This window comes from Anastrepha ludens, chromosome 4, assembly GCF_028408465.1.
Source record: "Anastrepha ludens isolate Willacy chromosome 4, idAnaLude1.1, whole genome shotgun sequence".
In the NCBI taxonomy this organism is placed as follows: Eukaryota; Metazoa; Arthropoda; class Insecta; order Diptera; family Tephritidae; genus Anastrepha; species Anastrepha ludens.
In genome coordinates, this window is record NC_071500.1 from 7593461 (window position 1) to 7611928 (window position 18468).

Genomic DNA, 18468 nt, shown 5'->3' on the forward strand with positions numbered 1-18468 from the left:
ATACTTACAAGAAGTTAATTTAGACTAGTGAAAGACGTTGCCACAGGCAGTTTGCATTTTTTATCATCTATTGCTAAGTTCAACAAGGACGATTTTTATCACAGAAAGTCGTTTTTTGTAATTGGCGTAATTGCAAGAAAAAATTGTGTCTAAGTTGTGTTTTTCCAAAAAAAAAGAGAAAAAAGACAAAAAACAAAAGAAATAGGAAAATTTTATATAATATATTTCACCGAAGTAAAAGTTAAAAAAAACACTGATATGTCGGGAGCGCATTCAATAATTTTGGTAAGCAACGTGGCAAGAAATATGTGATACAACCCACTGAAAAAGCTCGTTCTTTGTATAGCTGTATAATTATAAAACTGTATGTGTTTGTGAATAGTTTTAAGGACGCAAGAATTTAACGTAAATAAGTTTACGGTGGCTGCCGCAACAGAATGGGTAGGTACGTGAATGGCTAGGAAGTGACCAGGTTCGCGTCTTCGGGCATGAGACACCAAATGACAGAAAAAGTACTTCTAGTAGTGGTCGCCCCTCGTCAGGTAATGGCAAGCCTGCACGTGTATTTCTGCCACTAAAAAGCTCCTCATAAAAAACCATCTGCTTGTTGTTGTTGTTGCAGCATAAGCATTACCCATACACGCACGGAGAATGCTGCTGAAGTGACAGTCCTTGGCCGGATATAAATCGGGTCGTTTCGGTAACGTAGAACCGACTGCCGTGGGAAGCTGTTCAGGGTCGGCTTAAAATGGTAGGAGCGGCTCAACGAAACATTTAATAAAGTGGTGTAGGTAGGCAGGGAGGTCTGATAGCTACTTATATGACACACTTACACCTGTCGTTGGTCCCTTGAGATTCCACTAGAATGAATTTTTTCCTTGCAGTATGGGATCCCTTTTAAACCATACTGCGGTTTGTATAAACTTTTAAGCTTAAGGTGGGCAGCTCCTCCAGATGAGGAGGTTTTCAATAATTTTTTGCGAAAAGCTGAGAGTATTTATTATCTTAAATGAAGGAATAAAACAAAAAGAATAAAATAAAATAAAAATAAATGAAAAAAATTTTTTTTATTAAAAACAATAAAAAAAACAAAATTTTTTGAATAGAAATAAATAATAAAAAAATTTTTTTTTATAAAATTTTTGGAATAAAAAAAATAAAAAAAAAAATTTTTGAATAAAAAACAAAATTAAAGAAAAAAATTTTTTGAATAAAAAAATAAATAAAAAAAATTTTCTTGAATAAAATTTTTTAAATAAAAAATAAAATGAAAAAAAATTTTGAATAAAAGTCTGTGAATAAATAAAAAAAAATAAAAAAAAATTTTGTTTTGAATAAAAATGAATAAAAAAATAAATTAAAAAAATTTTTTTGAATAAAATTTTTGGAATAAAAAAACAAAAAAAAATGTTTTTTTAATAAGATTTTTTTAATAAAAAATACAATAAAAAAAAAATGTTGAATAAAAGTTTGTGAAAAAAAACCAAATTAAAAAAAAAAAAAAATTTTTTGAATAAAATTTTTTGAATAAAAAAATAAATTTTCTTGAATAAAATTTTTTTAATAAAAAATAAAATAAAAAATAAAATAAAAAAAAATTTTTGAATAAAAGTTGGTGAATAAAAAAAAATTTGTTTTGAATAAAAATGAATAAAAAAATTTTCTTGAATAAAATTTTTGGAATAAAAAAAAAATTTTTTTTTGAATAAAAAATACATTAAAAAAAAATTTTGAATTAAAGTTTGTGAATAAAAAAAAAAAATTTGTTTTGAATAAAATTTATTTTTTAATAATAAATAATAATTTTGTTTGGTAATAAAAAATTTTTTTTTACTAAAAAAAGGGCGCTTCAGCTTCTCAAACATGGATTCTTTAATTTGCGCCGTGGAATGCACAGCCGCTTGTAATCAACTAAAATCCACCAGCCAAAATTTTGTCATTAAAATAAGTTATTCCGTTTTGCACTTACATACATATTTTTAACGAAAAAAGACAAACAAAAATTTCTAAATTTGAAGTGAAAAGAAGTTTCACTGTTTTTCGTAAACAAATTGATGAAAACAATATTTTTAGTGATAACACTGTGCGACAGTGAAAATATACTTTTATAGAGACCTAGTACAACTTGTAGGTATAGTAAAACTAAGAAACATGGTATAGGAGAAATTTCCAATACACCCCCAAAATCTCATTTTATGGCCATAAAACCGTTTTTCAGTAGGTTGATGTGAACAATCACTCCTAACTTCGCCAATTTCCATCCGATTTCGAATTTGTTTTTTTTAGTTCGAAAGAACAAAAACAAGCCTTTTTGACAGTGTGTTGACAATTTTTCTGAAATGACAACTGACGAGACTGTAGACGGAAGTATTTGGATTTTTTTTATTTTTTCTCTATTTTTTCAACTTTGACATAATTTTTACGATATTATCCGTTAGTGAGGATTTTTTTTAGTACACTTCTGTTATAGTAAATTTAATTTTGCGTCGAATGAGCTATATTTGACTGTAATTGAATTAAAATTAATGGAGTTGTGTGAGTTTTAAGATTTTATTTTTATTTTGTACTAATTTGGTATGTAGGCATCGAAGCATGAAAATGATAACGAGTGTCATTACAAACACATAATATTTATTGGAGTATTGTGCAGTGCAGCACTGTACGGTATGGTACGGTGCGGTACGGTGCAGTACACAGCGGAACTGGTTCCAAACTTAAAAATGCAGTGGAAACGGCCCTTTGGAGTTTAGTATGGTACGGTACACTTGTCATTCTCTTCATCAGTTTTGAATACTTCTCTGTAAGAAATTCGATCATCATCATTCATCTGAAGTCGTCATCAACTAAATTCCATTGTTTAAATCGAGAAGCGAGCATTTCAGATTGTATTCCCGATAGAAGTAAATCACGAGAAAGATCCTGAAAATCTGAATTTGATACAATGTGTCGTTCTGAAGACTTAGAACCAGGCGGAAAGTACTCTTCATCATCAGGTTTATTGTTATCAGTTTGATCATCATCAGCAATGAGTTGAACTTCCTTCAGTTCATGACTTGCAGTTGAGTCAATCATATCGTCCAAGACTAAGGGGTTCTTAACAGTTGCAACATCAGCATACTTTATGTGCTTTCGAGTTTTATAATGATGACCGTTTACGTCCGTTTTACAAAAATAACAATCATCTGGTTTATGATAAGGCTGATGATGCCACATCATCGGAGAATATTGAGAAATTCGACTTTTCTGGCAACGTTTTGATTTATATCTCTTGAATTTCAATGAAACAAACAATAAAACTTTGACGTTTTAATAAGGTTAAATTATAATAACAAACTTCTTTTGTTAATCAATGTACAGTGTGAACTTTGGTACACTTGGGAGCTTTTTCATATTTCTATTGAAAAAAAATGTGCTATAATATGTCAGATATTTTCGTAAGTTCTAACCAGTTGTGTTGTATGCAGTACAGTGTACTCTTATGTATACATATATACTCCAATAAATATTACGTATCTATAATAACGCATCAAAACACGTCCTTATTCCCATTTAGCGTAAGTTATACCTACATACCAAATTAGTAAAAAAAAAAAAAAAAAATCTTAAAACTCACACAACTCCATTAATTTTAATTCAATTACAGTCAAATATAGCTCATTCGACGCAAAATTAAATTTACTATAACAGAAGTGTACTAAAAAAAATCCTCACTAACGGATAATATCGTAAAAATTATGTCAAAGTTGAAAAAATAGAGAAAAAATAAAAAAAATCCAAATACTTCCGTCTACAGTCTCGTCAGTTGTCATTTCAGAAAAATTGTCAACACACTGTCAAAAAGGCTTGTTTTTGTTCTTTCGAACTAAAAAAACAAATTCGAAATCGGATGGAAATTGGCGAAGTTAGGAGTGATTGTTCACATCAACCTACTGAAAAACGGTTTTATGGCCATAAAATGAGATTTTGGGGGTGTATTGGAAATTTCTCCTATACCATGTTTCTTAGTTTTACTATACCTACAAGTTGTACTAGGTCTCCATAAAAGTATATTTAATTTTTTTTTTTTGTCACACCGTGTAATGAATATAAAATTTGAGATACATGCAAAGGCAAATATGTTAAAACATATCCTTGTAAAATTTGAAGTTGATGCCTTCACTGACTTTATAGGGACTTTTTAGACTTTCTATTAAGCTTAAAACACTAAAACTCTTTAGATTGTAAATGAACTTTTAAAGCAAAAAACAAAAAAAAAAAAAAACAATGGAAAATTTGAAAGTGCTGGAGGAGCTGCCCCGTCTTTAACGTCTTTAGTTTAAAATGCGCTATATCCGCTATGTTTGTTAAAAATGCACCATCAAGCGTGTAAAGTCTTCTTCTAGCTAATTCTTCAAGCAAGCTAGAAATTCGAAAAGCGCATGCATATAGCTTTTTTGCTTTAACGATATGTATTTTCATCCAGCTTTGTTTGATAGAGACTTCAAATTATATTGACGGACTTAAGGACCTTTCACGCATTTGTATCCATTCGGAGCTTGCTTAAAGCCCATTTATCGTCTTGAGGATTTATTGTGCTCCTTTCTCTGCACAATAAATTATTTCCAAAGCTCTTATAAAAACTAAAACCGTATTGGATTAGTGAACGTTTTTGGCCGTACTGAATGAAAGGTATTCCCCCTTCTTCTTGAGTTGACTCCACATTCAAGGAAAAGGTACTTTCATGTCTTTGAGCAGAGTTATAAAAAGCAACATAATTCGCCGGCCATATCCCGATTCTGTGCAGATGACTTTACGGTCTGAAATGACTCAGAAGAATGCCTGCAGGTATTGTTAGTTTCTACTTGGAGGGTTCTTTGCTGTCGAAATTTTATAGTCAGCCAAGAGGAACTTATATAAAGGGTCCGGCACGCGAATTGTAACCAATTATAGAGGCCATAAATTTTGTTTGGAGAATTACTTTTATTCAATTCAAAGTAAAAAATGTGTGAAAATAATACAAAATTAAGAATCAATTTACTTTTGCTCGATATGACCACCTTTTGCCTTGACTATGGCCTTGAGACGGTCCAGAAACGAATCGCAAGCTGCCCGAATGTGACTTGCAAGTACTTTGGCCCACTCGCGGCGGACAATGGCTTTTTTCAGCGTCTCGAGAATGGTGAATCTTTTAGTTCCGTCTTTGCTCTTCAAAATGGCCCAAAAGAGAACAATCCACCCTCTAGAATATTTTCCCGCATTAACCTTGACGCCAGGCTTGATGAAAACGATTGGAGAGCGCTCATCTGCGGTTACAGCGGCCCAAACCATTACCTGCGGCGGATGCTGCCTCCTGGTGGCCAATCGATCCTATCGTTTTGGGAGTTTACGAATTACTCAATTTGAAAAATTTTGTCGTGAGACAACGCAATGTTCGGAAATTGACCGCTTTTGGCCAAGTGAAACAACTCCTTCGCTCTCTCAAGTCTGACTTGTTGCTGCTTTGGTGTGAGTTCATGCGCCTTTTGGATCTTGTAAGGCTTGACTTTGAGATCATTTTTCAGTATGCGGTGGATGCTGCGGTCAGATATTTTCGGTTCTTTCGCCATTTGATTGAGACTTCGACAGTGGTTTCGCTCAAGTCGCTTCTTCACTTTTTGAACCACTTCACGTGACGTTGCATTCTTTTGATGATCACCTCCGTGACGTTTCGCGATGCTACCAGTATCATTGAAACGAGTATTTATTTACTTTTAGGTGCTGGAGCTCCCGAACAATCGCTGGTTGTGATTTTCCAGCCAAATCTGGACTGCCATTTAGCCAACTAACAGACAGCTGATGTCCGTGCATTTATTTATAAAAAAGTTATGCAGCTTCTATTTCTCCAAAATTTACACAAAAACAAATATTGATTTCAATACCTGATTTGTCACGAAAAATAACTCATACACACTTTTCTTTTATTTCCCACAGTTCTCCAGCCTTTTGTGGTTTTCTTGGATTTCCTCCAACCTTTGCCGTATTGAACCGCGTGAGACAAATACCTGTGAGGGTCGCCAGACAGCCGGTGCCATTTGTGAGTCGTGCGAGCTGTTGTCCATGTGCGTACATCACTCCAGCGGCTGGGTGAATATTCCGGTTGAAACATGCGATACTGAAAAGGGTTTCTATTGTAATTCGCGTCTGGGTGCATGCAGCAATACGACCGGACCGTGCCATCCGTTTGCAGTGCAGGGTAATTTCCCATGCACTTCGTATGGTGTCTTTCCCGATCCCTACGACTGCCAGAAATATCACATGTGTTACTTTGCGGGCGCAGCTCTGGTATCGGCGACCGTTGAATGCGGCGGAGATAAGGCGTTCAGTGCGGCGACTGGCCAATGCTCGTTAACATTGAACGATTCCATTTGTTTGAATAGGCAGTTCCAGTGTGAGAATGCTGGCGAAGCGCACGCTTGGCCAAGTAATCCAAATATTTTCTACATTTGCAAGACGTTGTGGAACCAGGACGATCGTGTGCTCTATCCAACGCTTTATCGTTGTGCTGATGGTGAGATGTTCGATGATTACTACTGCCGAAACGGCACCACACCTATTCAGCCTACAAGTGGAGCTACAGACGTGACAACCAGTCAACCTGAGACTACTAGCGCTATAGTACCGACAACTTCAAGTGGCAGATGTACCGCAGTTGGTCTGACTCCAGATGCTCAAGATTGCACCAGTTATTACTACTGTTCGGCTTTGAATGGAATTAGGCGTCATCACAAATGCCCAACTGGAACTCATTTTAGTAATCAGTATGCGTCATGTATTTTTGGTTCATGTAAAAACTAATTTTTAATACCTAAATATATTCCGAATGTTATAAATCATTACTTAAACATTTTTTAAAAGGATGTTCAATGCATTATTTTTTGTTACGAATTACAGGTTATTCAAGTCGCTAGGAGGTGGGTATCTGTATATTTGCTGTCCCAGTTAGATAATTTTTGTGCTATTTTTTGCAGTTTTGTTTCGAAGAAATTTGATTGACTATGATGAGAGGTGTGCATGATTCAGGGGGTGCCCACGTAAGACCGCCTATTTTCGACTTAGGGGCATAATCTTTGTGTGTCGGCGTTGTTGTTTTACAGCGTTCCTGTGTGAACGCAATGTATAATTTAGAAAATCTACTATCGAAAAGGCGAGAATTGTGTGGAGACGAAAGCAGGTGGAGAGACAGATCTGTATGTGTCTGCAGCGACAGCAAAGTTGTGCTCATGGCCTTAGACAGCCCTCTAACCGCTTCAAGGGTAGTTGAATCCTGCAAATCCAGGCTTAACTTAATATCCTGATGCTAATATGGATTCCGAGACACGTGCGTATCGCGGGTAGCGAGACCTCTGACTCTTTACCTAGGATGGGCACTGAGATTAACTTCTAAACTAGCGCTGTCTAGTGAACTGTTCATCACCAACTTCTTTGATCCTTAGTCCGTTCTGCCACTCCTTTCTGCACCCGTCAAAGCCACGGTTAGCAAACGGACTGCTGCAACCCACAAGCGAGCCTGGCAGGCTGAGAGAGGCTGCAGATGATCAAAACCGATGTTACTTGTCACGTCCGACCGATTATCGCAGATCCTCCTGTCATTAAGCAGAAGCGACTGTAGGCAGCTGGTTAGATTGATGACGAGCCACTTTCTATGCGTGAAGCACATGGAACAGGTAGGCATCTCAGACAGTGCACTCTTTCCAGCATGTGGAGAGAAGGATGAGGTATGAGATGGCGGACAATTTTCTGTGCGTCTGCCCGGCCTTCACTCGAATCAGGCTTGAGGTCTTTGGCACTGATGTGTTAAGAAGCGACCTCCTTGGCTCCTTGGCGCCACAAGATCTACTCAGATATCTTCGGAAGTCGGGTAGATTTAAAGAAAATTAAAATGGAAACCTGAGTGCAGTACAATACTAATGTTGTCTGATTCGATTATAAAATCAAGCTCCGATAGTGTCTTCGATTTCATCTTCAGTACCTGCACATTCATAATATGCGAAGTATTTTCGATCGGGTTGAGATCGGGACTATTACCAAGACAGTCAAGACATAGTCAAAATATTTATTTACAACAAATAATCCTTAAACTGGCAAGGTAAGGTAAAGGTAAGGCCGAAATAGTTTAAGAAGTTAACAAACCCCCTTACAACTTTTCGCAAATAATTAATACTTACACATTACACTTACTCAAAGACATTACGACTAATTTTCCTGAAAGATTACATCATCTACTTGTGAAGAAAGCTATTCCATTAAAAGTATCGGATTTCCAGCGAGTAAGCGTTGGTATAAAGTTGCACTCACCCTTCCAACTACCATGATTAGTTGTCCAAAACTGTACCAAGAAAAACACCTCCAAAACATTCGGTTGGCGCTCTGTCTAACGCTACGTCTGACTCATTCGTTGCTATAGCGCTCGGTAACTCTTTGCCTCACAAAACACTTTCCGTCGGATCCGAATAGGTTAAATTTGGATTAAATCAAAACCAAAATAACATTCCTCCAATCCATCTTAGTCCAACTCTGGTGCTGTTTGGCCCATTGTAGTGCTTTCTGGCGCATTTTCATTATTAAAAATGATTTTTTTGCGGGTAATTGAGTTCATAAACCCATATTCTGAAGTCCTCTTCGAACAGTCCTGGCTGAAATTTCTCCGCCATTGTCTCTATTCGCATATGTTTTGAATCGATCCTGTAAGCTCATGTGCTTTATAAGACAACCTTAAGCGGCAGAAGTTTTCTGAGCTCCTCCTTATGGCCGAGCTCCTTCTGCTATTTCTAGCGTGCGTCTTGATGTTGCTTCACAAATGGAGCGACCCACAGTTTTAAGCCGATGGCTTTTTTTTAAGAATAAAAACCTCATTGAAGATAAGGTTTTTTTAAAGCGGCACCTGAGATAAGGCGCTCTTCTTGGCTACTCAGTCCACGAGATGTGGTTAATTGGCTTCGTAAGCAAGCAAAATTTTCAGGTGTAAAGAGAGACAAAAACTCACGGGAGATTAATCAGGCACCTCTACACTATTTAGTAAGGGCTACGGCGATATCCTCGGTCCTTATTTCCTAAAAGTGCCCAAGGAGCTGCGCTCACAGTCATCCGGAAGTGGTGCATTAGGTCCAAGCGGCAATAAATTATGAAAAAGAACAGAGCATATTTTACCCAAATCGGACAGTCCGAAACATCTTAAATAAAGTTTTGAATTTTACCCAAAAATTATGAATTTATTTTTACCCCAACCTATTGTAATATATGCTCCATCTGATGATGATCTCAATATTGTTTGGGATCCATGCGCGGGATTCATAATTCAATCCCGCAGAGCTTTAAAGAACTTTTCGATTATGGAGAAAGTGTCCAGCCGCGATGTGATTTATAGGTAGATAAGTTATCTTGGAGTAAGCTGAGCCTTCAGAAAAGGCACTCGGATGGTTTAAGAAAATGTCTAAAAATAAAAGTCCTAGAAAAGCGACAGCAGACCTGTACTCGGTCAACCTCAGGTTCAATTTCCTAAAATTATATCTCAAATACCTTACAAAATGAATATGCAAATATTAAAAAAAAAAATTAAGTTCGTTATAAAGGGTGATCAGCCTTATACGATCTTGTTAGCAAGATTGAAGCCGGGCTGGAAGCTGATGAATAGACAATGGGCGTGTTCGTGGACATTGAGGGGGCTTTTGACAAGTTAATCAAACAATTGTAAAATGGATATATTCCATGCTCTCTGAGAGGTTGTTAACCGCTGGTGGGAATGGCGACGAACAAATCACAATCAGCGCCAGGCAAGGATGTCCCTAAGGGGGTGTCGCTTCTCCGCTGCTGTGGTGCTTCGTCGTAGACTCTCTACTAGCGGAGATGCAGGAACTCGGTGTTCATGTCCAAGCATATGCGGACGATGTCTGTGCGCTAACATCGGATAAATCCTTAAGGAGGCTTTGCACGAAAGTGCAGAGGATTCTTGACAAAATCGATGACTGGTGCATGAGACAAGGTCTTTTTCGTTAACCCGAACAAAACAACCATAGTCTAGTTAACGAGAAAACGGAAATTGGATGGACTCAGTCTTCCAACACTGAAAGGTGTGACACTTGGTCTTTCCGATGAAGTTAAATATCTAGGAGTAATCTTGGATAAGAAGCTGACTTGGGGGACACACGATTCACTGAAGGTGAATCGCGCATTAAGGATTTTTCAGCAATACCGCAGAGCCTTTGGTAAGACCTGGGGTCTGAAACCTGCTGTGGTTCTATGGATATACACAGCACTTATCAGACCAATCGTCACTTACGCTTCTATGGTCTGGTGGCGACGGAGCATAGTTAAGTCCGCAGCCCGGGAACTATACAGCCTAGAAAGAAGTGTATGTTTATGCATCACGGGTGCCATGAGTACAACCTTTGGTGATACCCTAAATGCTGTGCTTGATTTGCTCCCCCTGGATCTTAAGATACAATAGGAAGCAATAAAAGCAATGTGTAGACTCCATAAAAATGGTTTCTGGCACGAAGACGGAACTTCGGTACACAGAGAAATCTTTAAGTTGCTATCTGAGCAGTATGCACTGTTTTTGGCACCTCAAGATGACCTGATACCCACAGTTTCATTTGAAAGGAAATTTTATGTCAGATTTCCATTGCGTGAACAATGGATCAATTGACGGATATTTTCTTTACCGATGGGTTCAAGAATGAAATAGGGTCTGGAGCCGGATGGTACTTAAACGATAGTAATAAGTATCACTACGCTATGGGTGAAATGGGAACTGTTTTTCAAATAGAAGTTTTTGCCATCCTGAAAGTAGCCGAATGGATAATCGAGAGGAGATGGAGCGGGAAACAGATTGGAGTATTTAGTGCCAGTCAGGCTGCACTGAAGGCCCTGGTAAACGTGAAGCAAACCTCAAAGATTGTTCAAGAATGTAAGAAGAAGCTCAATTCTGTCCCAAGACAAAACAGGCTTGTACCTATACGGGTTCCGGGATACTCCGGTGTTCAAGGAAACGAAATCGCCGACGAATTGGCCAACCGCAGGGACCAGAGCCAATAATTGGAATCAGTTCCGCAGGAATCATGAATTGGATCAGCGATTATGTAGGCAATCTACATAAAAAGCATTGGTCCGGTCTAGAACGCTGCAGAACTGCAAAGTGTTTTGTGACAACTTCGAACAGAAAACTGTCAAACTTTCTACTACAACTTAGAAGCAAAGGACACAACCCATGGGGTTAGCATATGACGACCATTGGAATCATTGAGGACCCAATGTGCCTGTCATGCTTGGATGAGGCGGATAGCACTGAGCACTTTCTCTGTGAGTGTCTTGCCTTTGCTAGAGCACGGCTACGAGTTTTGGGTTCCGATGTCATAAGAATGAGTAATATTCGTTCTCTAAAATTGGAGGATATTTACAGATTTGCCAAAGAATCTGGAAAATTCTCACAGACCTAACTATCTCTACCTCTATCTCTCTTTCTATTTTTTCATATCTCTTTTTCTGATACTTTTCTCCTTCCCTCCTTGACTATCCAACCCCTTTACAGAGCTTTAAATACAATGGGCTTTCAAGGCATTCAAGAAGAGCCAATAAATCCATTGAAAGCAACCGTTTGGTGCGGCTTTGGGGTGCAGGAACCATCGGCTCAGATTTCTTCAAAGACGAGGCTGGTTCCAATGCAACAGTGACGCTATGACGCCATGATAAACGACTTCTTGATGCCGGAAATCGACGCCCGACGGACTTCGCTACTTGCCGTAGAGCTAGTGAAACAATGGATTTACTGTGTTATCGTTTCGGGAGCAATCTCGACCAGCCTTGTACCAGTGGACTGGCCACGAAGAGGGTGTGATTTCACACCCTTGGACTTTGGTTTGCAAAATTCTCATAGTCCGAGTTTCTGCGGTAGAAAAATTTTTACCAAATAAACAGTAACGAAAGTTAACAGATAAAATTGAGCTTACTAATATCAGGAGAATGTGTCCTCGATAAAATTATAAATATTTTGCAACTGTTTGATTTTTTTTGCAAATTAAAATTCTATCATATAATTAAATGATAATACTGCCGATTCAATTAAGCAAACTCTTATCAAATGTATTAAATAACGGCCTTGAGTAGAAAAGTATATAAATTAAATTCATTCACTTTGAATTTCAGTCAACTATTCTTCCTCATCGAATCGCACAAAGTTGAAGTTCATAATTATTTTACTTGAAGATGAAAGTGTGGTGTTTTCTAATTTTTATGGTACACAATTTTTCAAAAAAAAAAAAAACATAGTTAATAATGAAGGACCCAATTGCCTTTATTTCATTCATATGCAGTTAAACAAATGCAATATAAGTAATATATTTTGAAAAATTCTCTTCTTTAGTCGCTCGCGCGGATTTCCACCCAAGATTGTACAACTACCGGTGTGGACTTCGTTTGTTCGACGGACGGTAATGTTGAAATTTGCTTGGATTCAACTGCCGCAACTGGAACTGAAATAATCACATGCGCAACGGGTTTTACTTGCAATAGCCAAGATCCGAAGAGTGGTTGCCAAAGCAGCCAATCAGCAGCGAGTACCACCACAACCACGAGAGGAACTTGTGCGGATAATTATTTGAAACTAGCTAAAAGCGATTGTATGTCTTATTATAAGTGTGTTAATGGAGTAATTAAATCGTATACTTGCCCCACCAAAACTTGCTATAGTACTGATAAAGCCGCTTGCAAGATAGGCACTTGCGTGAGTGGAGTTTGTACATCGTAAAACTTCTGTATGGATAATAGAATCGATGTGGTCAGATTCTGCAGTATTCTTTAGTATTATATAAAAATCTGTATATTATATTTAAATCTATACTTATACATATGTATGTGTATGTACTTATATATGCCTTAAATTTGGATTAAATGTTAAATAAATTAGTCTGGTATTAATTAAGAATTAGACCAAATCCCACTAAACTACTTTCAGTCTTACAATTTTTATTTGGCTGAATAAAGGCGTAATTGTCAGAAGATCTCTTCTTCTTGAATGGCGTAATAACCGGGATTATATACAGTTAGAAGGTCGAAAAAAGCGGATTTTTCAGAATTTTTTCTGAGAAAACTTTTAAATTCATTGAACTGAACTGTATTTTAAGACTTAGTGTTAGTAAAAATATTGCGGCCGCTGTAGCCGAATGGGTTGGTGCGTGACTACCATTCGGAATTCACAGAGAGAACGTAGGTTCGAATCTCGGTAAAACACCAAAATTAAGAAAAACATTTTTCTAATAGCGGTCGCCTCACGGCAGGTAATGTCAAACCTCTGAGTGTATTTCTGCCGTGAAAAAGCTCCTCATAAAAATATTGCCGTTCGGAGTCGGCTTGAAACTGTCCGTCCAACATGAAGACGCCACCACAAAAAGGAGGAGGAGCTTGGCCAAACACCCAAAAAGGGTGTACGCGCCAATTATATATATGTAAAGGGTGGTTAAGTTTCAAGGGCCGGTGTTGATTTTGAATAAAATACATTTTTTTAAGAAATTATTACCATTTCTCTTTATTATGATAATATTGGTATTGGCTAAATGGCCGCCGCGGCTTCGGCGGCACACCTCCATCCGATGGTCCAAATTTTCGATGACGCTGAGGCATAATTGAGGTTCTATGCCGTTAATGTGCCGAATTATCTCATCCTTTAGCTCTTGAATTGTTGCTGGCTTATCGACGTACACCTTTTCTTTCAAATAAGCCCAAAGAAAGACGTCCAACGGTGTCAAATCACTTGATCTTGGCGGCCAATTGACATCACCGCGACGTGAGATTATTCGGCCATCAAATTTTCGCGTAAATAAGACATTGTTTCGTTAGCTGTGTGACAAGTGGCACCGTCCTGTTGAAACCTCATATCGTCCACATCCATATCTTCCAATGAGGGCCATAAAAAGTTCGTTATCATCTCACGATAGCGAACACTATTCGCAGTAACTGCCTGATCGGCCTCATTTTGTAAAAAATACGGCCCAATGATTCCGCCGGCCCATAAACCGCACCAAACAGTCACTCTTTGGGGTGCATTGGTTTTTCGCCAATCACTCTTGGATTATCATTTGCCCAAATGCGGCAATTCTGCTTATTGACGAATCCACTGAGGTGAAAATCAGCCTCATCACTGAAGATGATTTTCTTCGAAAATTGGTTGCTATTTCCTGCCACCATTCTGACCATTGACCACGCTTGAAATGGTCACGAGGCTTTAGTTCTTGAGTCAATTGCACCTTGGTAGCGTGTAAATGCAAGTCTTTATGCATAATGTCCTTCAACGACGAGCGTGAGAGGTGCAATTGTTGGGCCCGACGACGAGTTGAGGTGGATGGCTCTTCAACCTCACTATCACGAAAAGCAGCAATATTTTCTGCAGTACGAGCTGTACGAGCATGCACTGGTGTTTTCACATCTCCTACAGATCCGGTTTGCTCAAACTTTTGCACAATTTGAAAAATTCACGAAGTGCGCGATATGCATTTTGATTTGAACGCCCGTTTTCATAATAAGCCTGAATAACTTTAACGCGTTGCTCGATTGTGTATCTTTCCATCGTTAAAATTGAGTTAGTCTGAAATTGAAAACTGTCAAATGAATAGCAGAAAAAAAAATTGACATTTAGGTGTGGTTTAGATTCAACATCGGCCCTTAAAATTTAACCACCCCTTATATTAGTAAAAATATTTATTTATTTGGAAAGGAGCTACAGCTGATCTCCGGGAGCTCCTTCTCAAAAAAGAAGTTTTGCGGTGACCACTATATCTCTGAACTGGCTCCTCTGAAATTAAAAAACCAAACAGATTTCGTTAAAGTAATGTTAAATCTAGTAATTAATCGAAGGAATAGGCAAAATAAATTTTTTTGACAAAATGAGGTCTTTCTCTTCTTCTGCTACCACCAACGAATAATTTCAGAGCCGGAGCGTTTGTATCCATTCAGATGTCATGACCCAGCCTATTTATAGCTGAACTTTTATTCGCTGCGCTATCTGTATGTCGTCGTAAAGCTCATGCAGCCCATTGTTCTATCGCCTGCGATACTCGCTGTTGCCAATATGCAAATGTCTAAAAATTTTCCACAGAATCCTTCTCTCAAACACTCTAAGGGCCGCTTCATCGGATGTTGTCATCGTCCAAGCTTCTGCGTCAGCCATTAGGACAGGCGTTATGAGAGCCTTATAAAGAGTTAGTTTTGTTCGTCGAGAGAGGAGTAGTAATCAGTTGCCTACTTAGTCTAAAGTAACATTTGTTGGCAAGAGAGATTCTCTGTTGGATTTCAACACTGACATATCGGTGTAAATGTTGGTTCTTAAATAAACGAAGTATCTTACTACTTCAAAATCATAACTGGCAAAAGCACCGTGGGTGCCGCTGCGCAAGTGCGCCGGCTGTTTGTATGAGGAGGTACTTCGTCTTGTCCTCGTTCACCATCAGGCCCATTCGCTTTGCCTTTAGCCAGCTAAGAAAAGTTCTAGAGGTATTTACGATTCGAGGAGCCAACATCAAATTGGAGAATTATCTTGTTACAAGCAATCTGAAGAGACAATTTGGCCCCGAAAAAACAATTTGTATGACGAGGAATGTTACGCTGCCGAGAAAGAGGATAGGACGCTGCCTGTCGGGCCATGCTGCGATCGGGTACATCGTGAGCCATTCGGAAGTTGAGAAAGGAAGAGAGATGTAACTGCGAAGAGCTTAAGATGTTGACCGATACGAAAAATACCTGAATATTCTACCAGCCGGATTACAGAGGATTTCAAGACCGAGGCGCTCAACTGTAGGAACAAAAGCGGCGACCTGATGATTGACATATCTTAAGTTATGGAGGCAGCACTTATCGCACCATGACAAAAGTGGATGTCACAGAGAAGATGAATGTTCCGATCTCCTATCGAAGGGATTGCCGTTTCGTAACCCAACTATGACAAAATGCGAATAGCAATGGCGCGGTTAAGGAACAACAAGGTCATGAGAACTGGCGGACTGTCGGCTATTCAAACAGGCGGAAAACTCACCACTAACCAACTGATTGGGTCTTATCAGTGTGACTTCAGACCTTGACCGACAACTGACCAGATATTCAAAACACGTCAAGTTTTGGAAGATACCCACCAAAGGAGCATCGTCACACACCAAATCGTCAATTTTAAAGCCACTTTCAATAGGATGAAAAGAAGAGTAGTAAAGATCTCTTACGACGAACAAAAATTCCACTTTATAAGCTTCTTATCATGCCCACCCTATTCTATGGTGCAGATGTTTGAGCGATTAAAACATCCGCGGAAGATTTGTTGATCTTTTTAGGATTGCGATGGTGAATATCGCAGACGAAAGAATAATGAGCTGCATGAACTTTACGGCGACATAGGTATAGAGCAGCGAATTAAAGATAAAGCGGCTCCATTGGATACAAACGCTCTGGCTCTGAAAGTATTCGATGTGGTATCAGCGGGTGATAGCAGAGGAAGGGGAAGGCCTCCTTAATGTTGAGAAGATCAGATAGGCCTGGATTCATTTGGTGTGTCCAATTGCGGAAACTGTCTGCAATTGGTATGAATAACCGGCACAAACGAAAAACGAGACAAATGATGTATCTTTTTGATTGTGGCTCAAATCTAAGAGAGAGGACTTTGTTAAATAAATATGAACTGATATATTATTCTTGGTCTATGGAATCTGTCTTAGTTAATCGACCATACAAGAGCACGCCAAATTTTACTTCGACTAAGTTGTGCCATAAAGTGACCAAATTGGAGCATGTCAAGAAAGTGGATGAGTGTGCAAGGAAAGGTTCTGGGCGTGTCCTCTAATAAGTGGTAGAGGCCATACGCAATCCTCCATCCCTTCGGAAACCAATAGAAGGTGATCTCTAACTACTAGCAGCAGGGTTTCCAAAACGCTCTGGGCGAAACTGAATCTTAAAAGGACACAATGTCTGCTTGGATTCAACATATAAGCTACCAGTGTTCCTACAGCTGTTATAACGGGCCACTAGGGCAGTGGCACCCTGATCAGTAGAATGAGTGTACGTCACAATGACTTATGCAGGAACTGTGGAGATGAAGAAGAAATTGTGCCGGTACAATACCTCCTCTGTGAAGGTCCTGCACTTCAAAGAAGCCATGCCAAATATCTTTTGTGATTATTTCTTTGAAGACCTGGGAAATTTAAAAAGATCTGAGTGGTTTAAGCAACTTTGTTAGGGAATGGATGTGAAATACAGGCTTCTCAATAGGCCTTAGGGCCACCGAGTGTCTTGCCTTAAACAGGCAACCAGGCTAACCTAACCTCACCTAAAATAGATGTTGATGATATAATCTGAACATAATAGTAGATTCTTTCATAGAAATATTTTTATTCCTTGTTCACTCCTCTCAGGAGCAGAGGCCCTTGACAAGATTCTTCCATCCTACACGGTTCTGTGCTCTTGTTTTTGCACCGTCCCATCCGATGTCGGCATTTGCTAGTTCGCACAACACCTTCTCCAAATGGTTTTTGGTCGAACGCGACTTCTGCTCCCTTGCGGGTTTGAGTCTAGTGCTATTCTTGTGCTGCTATGTGGTGGTTTTATCAATGCGTGACTTATCTTTCTGCATTTGATTTGCCGAAGGAGGAACCCATTCTTCGTTAATCTCTACAGTGCGTCGTTACTGATGGTGTTTGGTCAGAATATTCTGCAGATGATGCGAAGGCCTTTGTGGACGAAAGATTGTAGCCTCTGTGTGACGGTGTTAGAGACCAGCCATGTTTCGCTTCCGTACAACAATACGGACTTCACGCATGAGCCGAATATTCGTAGTTTAGTGCGCCTGGCGAACTGCGAACTCCCCCATACTGTATGCATTTGCCCGAATGCCGCCCTTGCTTTGTTCAGCCTGCAGTTGACATCTTCATCTGCTCCACCATTTGCCGTGATGATGCAGCCGCAGGTAGCAGAAGCTTTCGACAAATTTCACCGGACATCTGTTAACCAATATCTGCCTTGAATTATTGTGTTTAACTCTCATAGCCTTAGTCTTGGCGATGTTGACCACCAGTCCGACAGTGCGTGCCAGTGCGACTAGTTTGCCCGCCTTCGCTTTCATGTCAGAGACTTTGTGAGAGAGGAGGCAGATGTCTCGTGAAACTGCATACGATGCCTTTTTTGTGCTGGATCAGTTGGCTCATGACGTCATCAAGGACGATGGCGAAAAGAAGAGGCAACAGGGGACAACCTTGCCTTACGTCTGCGTTGGTAGTGAATCGATCGCTGATATCGCCTTTGTGAAGCTCTGCCAGCTCGAAGTTCACGTACAGGGTTTCGACGTGGCGGATTATCTTGCCTTTCTACTCAGTGTCAGTCATATTGCGTCTTGTTTGATAGTGTCTTGAAGTCTACGAACAGTATGTAGAGCGGGAAGCGCCATTCAACTGATTGTTCTACAATAATCCTAAGTGTGTTGGCTTG

The 18468-nt window shown here is 39.0% G+C and overlaps 1 protein-coding gene across 1 annotated transcript; it reads left to right on the top strand.

Annotated features, from left to right (window-relative positions):
* The first annotated feature begins 61 nt into the window (after positions 1-61).
* Positions 62-6844, top strand: LOC128860596 (uncharacterized). The gene is made up of 2 exons (XM_054098214.1): positions 62-285; positions 5950-6844. The coding sequence occupies exons 1-2, from the start codon at positions 259-261 to the stop codon at positions 6811-6813; spliced, it is 891 nt and encodes a 296-aa protein (XP_053954189.1). The 5' UTR covers positions 62-258; the 3' UTR covers positions 6814-6844.
* The last annotated feature ends 11624 nt before the right edge of the window (positions 6845-18468 follow it).

Bases quoted from the DNA above. Each gene is read 5' to 3' on its own strand.
- LOC128860596 (XM_054098214.1), top strand. From the start codon at position 259: ATGTCGGGAGCGCATTCAATAATTTTG. The intron at 286-5,949 runs GTAAGCAACGTG...TATTTCCCACAG, and splicing joins GAGCGCATTCAATAATTTTG to TTCTCCAGCCTTTTGTGGTT.